Below are 3,209 nucleotides of genomic sequence, written 5' to 3'. Positions count from 1 at the left end.
CACCTTCTGTTTTCAAAAATGACACACACAATTTCGAACAAGAACCATTATCTGATCATCATCATAAACTTATTTTTATGATAGTTCAAAATTACGTGGATAAACGCTTAAAGCACGAAAGCGAAAAAATGTGCGATGTGAAAAATCGTATTCGTATGCGGAACACGAAACTAACGATTTTCAAAGGTGAATAATTAAATACGCATCTAATGTTTTAAAAAATATACATACATAGTTATTTTCCAATAAATTTTTTTATTTTATTCTAACTATACACTTCGTGTATTCTTTGCTACATATTGTTCAAAATTTTTTTTATTACATACCTGACATTCTTCGTCTCCTCTTTAGAAAATGAATAAAAAACATCTAACACGCCCGTTTGTTTTTTTTAATTTTTTTCATAAAAAAAATTAATAAATTAATAAAAAAATTAATAAAAAAAAATTTGGTAGATTCGAAACGAATCGATCTCCGTACGGACAAAAACGTTTAGCCCACTCTGCTACTGACGCTGAAGTAATTTATAAGGTTTTGTTATATTTAAGTTTTACCTAAGTATAGGGGCTAACGTTAACCGCCCTCCCTCTCTTGCTTGGCGCGCGAGGAAGAAGGGGGCTTCATCTATCTATATATGCGGTGTCGCCGCAGCCAATCAGAAGAATGTGCGAGAGAGAGAAGAGGTCAAATTCACTTTCTTTCTCTTTCTATTCAGCCGACGCCTTTTCAGACGACTTCCCTCCTCTATCTATAATACCTCTATGGATATAACAGGTTTGTCGCGTTGATCGCACTTTTGACATTTCTGCATCTGATGTTACCAGAAAGCCAAGCTTGAAATGTGATGAATGTCGAACCAAAACATACGACATTGCTATCTTTTGTACAACCGATATATCAAAATAAATTTAATACTTTGTACAAATAAAGGAAATTAAGAACAGTTTTCATAGTTCAATCTTACCTTTAAGTTTCAAATTTATCACATATTTTAAGATACACGTCTAATTTTATATTTTATCTTAAATTTATCTGAAGATATTATTATTCAGCGTTTCCCTGAAATATTCGATTGGGAATCTACACGTTTGGATGCTCTGGAAATTATTTATATTTCTCTTCTTGCTTTCTGTGGAAAGAAGCACATCAAGCACTCTGAAGATAGATGTTACACGGTGCAAGGAAGCTTGGCCAACGTATTCGCATACTGAAATTCCGCGCTATTCTCGTATTCACACATGTCCAGAGCAATTATGCAGCTTTCACGGACAACTCGTTTACTGTCGTTCAGGTACTTGTTCAATATCTCGTAACACTCAGGAGTAGCAATGGAGCCCAAGGCCTCTGCGCATTCGTGCCTGACCATCTCGTTCTCATTCGTGTTCTCCAATGACGCTCGCAGTGCCGGCACAGATGCCTCCTCCTGAAGTTGTCCCAATACAAAAGCCACTTCGTGCTTGAACAAAGCACTGCCGGTTTCCAAACCTTCACAAAGAAATCGATATTCGTCAATTAATTGATGTTTATACAGGGTTTGGAAAAAAAAACCCATTCAATATTTTATATGGTAAATAACACACACCATATCGAATAAGAAAGAAAAAACTTTAGTAAACGTAGATCGAAAGCTCAACCGTTTCTGAGATATAAACATAATACTAACATACAGAAATGTTTATATCTTAGAAGTTGAACTTTCGACCTATATTTACCAAGATTCTTTTTACCCAGCATGGTGTGCACTATCTACCATATAAATATTGAATGGTTTCCTGTAACACCCTATATATAATAGTTTTATCCTTGTGAGCTAAATTACCTTTGGTAAGAGCAAGAATGCTCTCTGCGGTACCTAGATTTCTCAATGAGAACATTGCTCTATATCTGTCGAACAGAGATTTGCTCTGGTCTAGCAAGATTTCCTTCAGAGCATCTACATCTGTTATTTCTGCAGATGGTGCAGGATCAACAGTTGAATATGGATTCTTCCGTGAGTCCTCTCTGTTACTATTGGACTCCAACCATCTCAGTCGACACAACGCTAACTCGCAGGTTTCAGCTACTTCAGGCACTGAATCATTGCTGTACTTTTCCAATAATGGGATCACATTGTACTCACCAATAGCACCCAACGCTTCTCCTGAAAGTAGATGAATACTTTTTATTTGTAATTTGTTTGCTCATTATTCTTGAACAAATAATCACAAAAGTTAAGTGAGATTTGTATATCAAGTACACACCTGCTTCATGGCGTACCATTGGTTCTTGCGACAGGTTCTCCAAAATACTGGATAAGATACTAATAGCTAGAGGATCTTGCATCTGACCCAAACAATAAGCTAGTTCATGCTTTAGCAACACAGATTCATCTTTGAAACAAGCATGAATCTGATTTATAGCCACTGCGCCACCAATATTCCTCAACGTGAACAGAGCACGAAATCGTTCCTTGAGTGGCCTGGCAGAATCGTTCAAGACTCTGCCTATGTTTAAAACATCACTCTCACTTGCTTGCATTGTGTGTAGAAAATAAATTCACCACTGTGCTTTGTCTTGCCAAAAGAGCTTTAAGTAAATAATTAATAATATATGTAATTAATATTAATTAGTACCAATATATACATAAAAGACAGAGAATGATTTCGTAAATAACTTACAAAATCGACAAATTTCCAATCAGACGTTTGCTGCTTCCAATGTTACGGATAAAGTGGTCGTGCCGATAAAATCTCTAACAATATGTAACGTGGTAGCAAAATTACTCATTCCAACGTCAGTTCATCGAGGAAATAGTTTTACCGAGAACAGTGAAGCATGTGGCCAATTCTTCTTAGCAAACATCTACTTATCTCATTTCAACTTACTGCACCAGTTCAGCTGTGCAGTGCTAAAAAGTGCTAAAAAGAACAGGCCACATAGGATAGACAATTGATCTGTTCTTTTTAGCTATACTGCTGAATTCGTGAAATAAAAATCTTCAAAGTTTTCATACATGGATTGTCGCTGCAGTAGGGATGGGCAAAATCATCGATGTTTGAAAAATATCGATGCGTTCGTTCACTGAAGATAGTATTATATCTAGAGAAAATGTTAGGAACTCTAGGAATTCCCTATCCGAGAGCCAATCGGCTCATCCGACAAACTCGTCGTACGACACATTCTCAATAAGTAAACATAGATGTTTGAAACATCGATGATTTGCCATCTAC

At 36.2% G+C, this 3,209-nt stretch overlaps 1 protein-coding gene across 1 annotated transcript; it reads right to left on the bottom strand.

Annotated features, from left to right (window-relative positions):
* Positions 1-12: 12 nt before the first annotated feature.
* On the bottom strand, positions 13-2,976 carry LOC106742705 (deoxyhypusine hydroxylase). The gene is made up of 4 exons (XM_014615901.1): positions 2,658-2,976; positions 2,241-2,565; positions 1,820-2,140; positions 13-1,485 (listed from the first exon to the last, which is right to left on the bottom strand). Exons 2-4 carry the CDS (start codon positions 2,515-2,517, stop codon positions 1,169-1,171), a joined length of 915 nt encoding a protein of 304 aa, XP_014471387.1. The 5' UTR covers positions 2,518-2,565; positions 2,658-2,976; the 3' UTR covers positions 13-1,168.
* Between the last annotated feature and the right edge of the window lie 233 nt (positions 2,977-3,209).

Source organism: Dinoponera quadriceps, unplaced genomic scaffold (genome assembly GCF_001313825.1).
Source record: "Dinoponera quadriceps isolate SergipeBrazil2010 unplaced genomic scaffold, ASM131382v1 scaffold589, whole genome shotgun sequence".
NCBI lineage: Eukaryota > Metazoa > Arthropoda > Insecta > Hymenoptera > Formicidae > Dinoponera > Dinoponera quadriceps.
This window is presented reverse-complemented; position numbering and strand designations above follow the sequence as displayed.

Excerpts from the sequence above, each read along its gene's own strand:
- LOC106742705 (XM_014615901.1), bottom strand. The coding sequence starts at position 2,517 with ATGCAAGCAAGTGAGAGTGATGTTTTAAACATAGGCAGAGTCTTGAAC. Across the intron at positions 2,141-2,240 it reads AATGGTACGCCATGAAGCAG|GAGAAGCGTTGGGTGCTATT; the intron begins GTGTGTACTTGA and ends ATCTACTTTCAG. Across the intron at positions 1,486-1,819 it reads CATTCTTGCTCTTACCAAAG|GTTTGGAAACCGGCAGTGCT; the intron begins GTAATTTAGCTC and ends TTCTTTGTGAAG.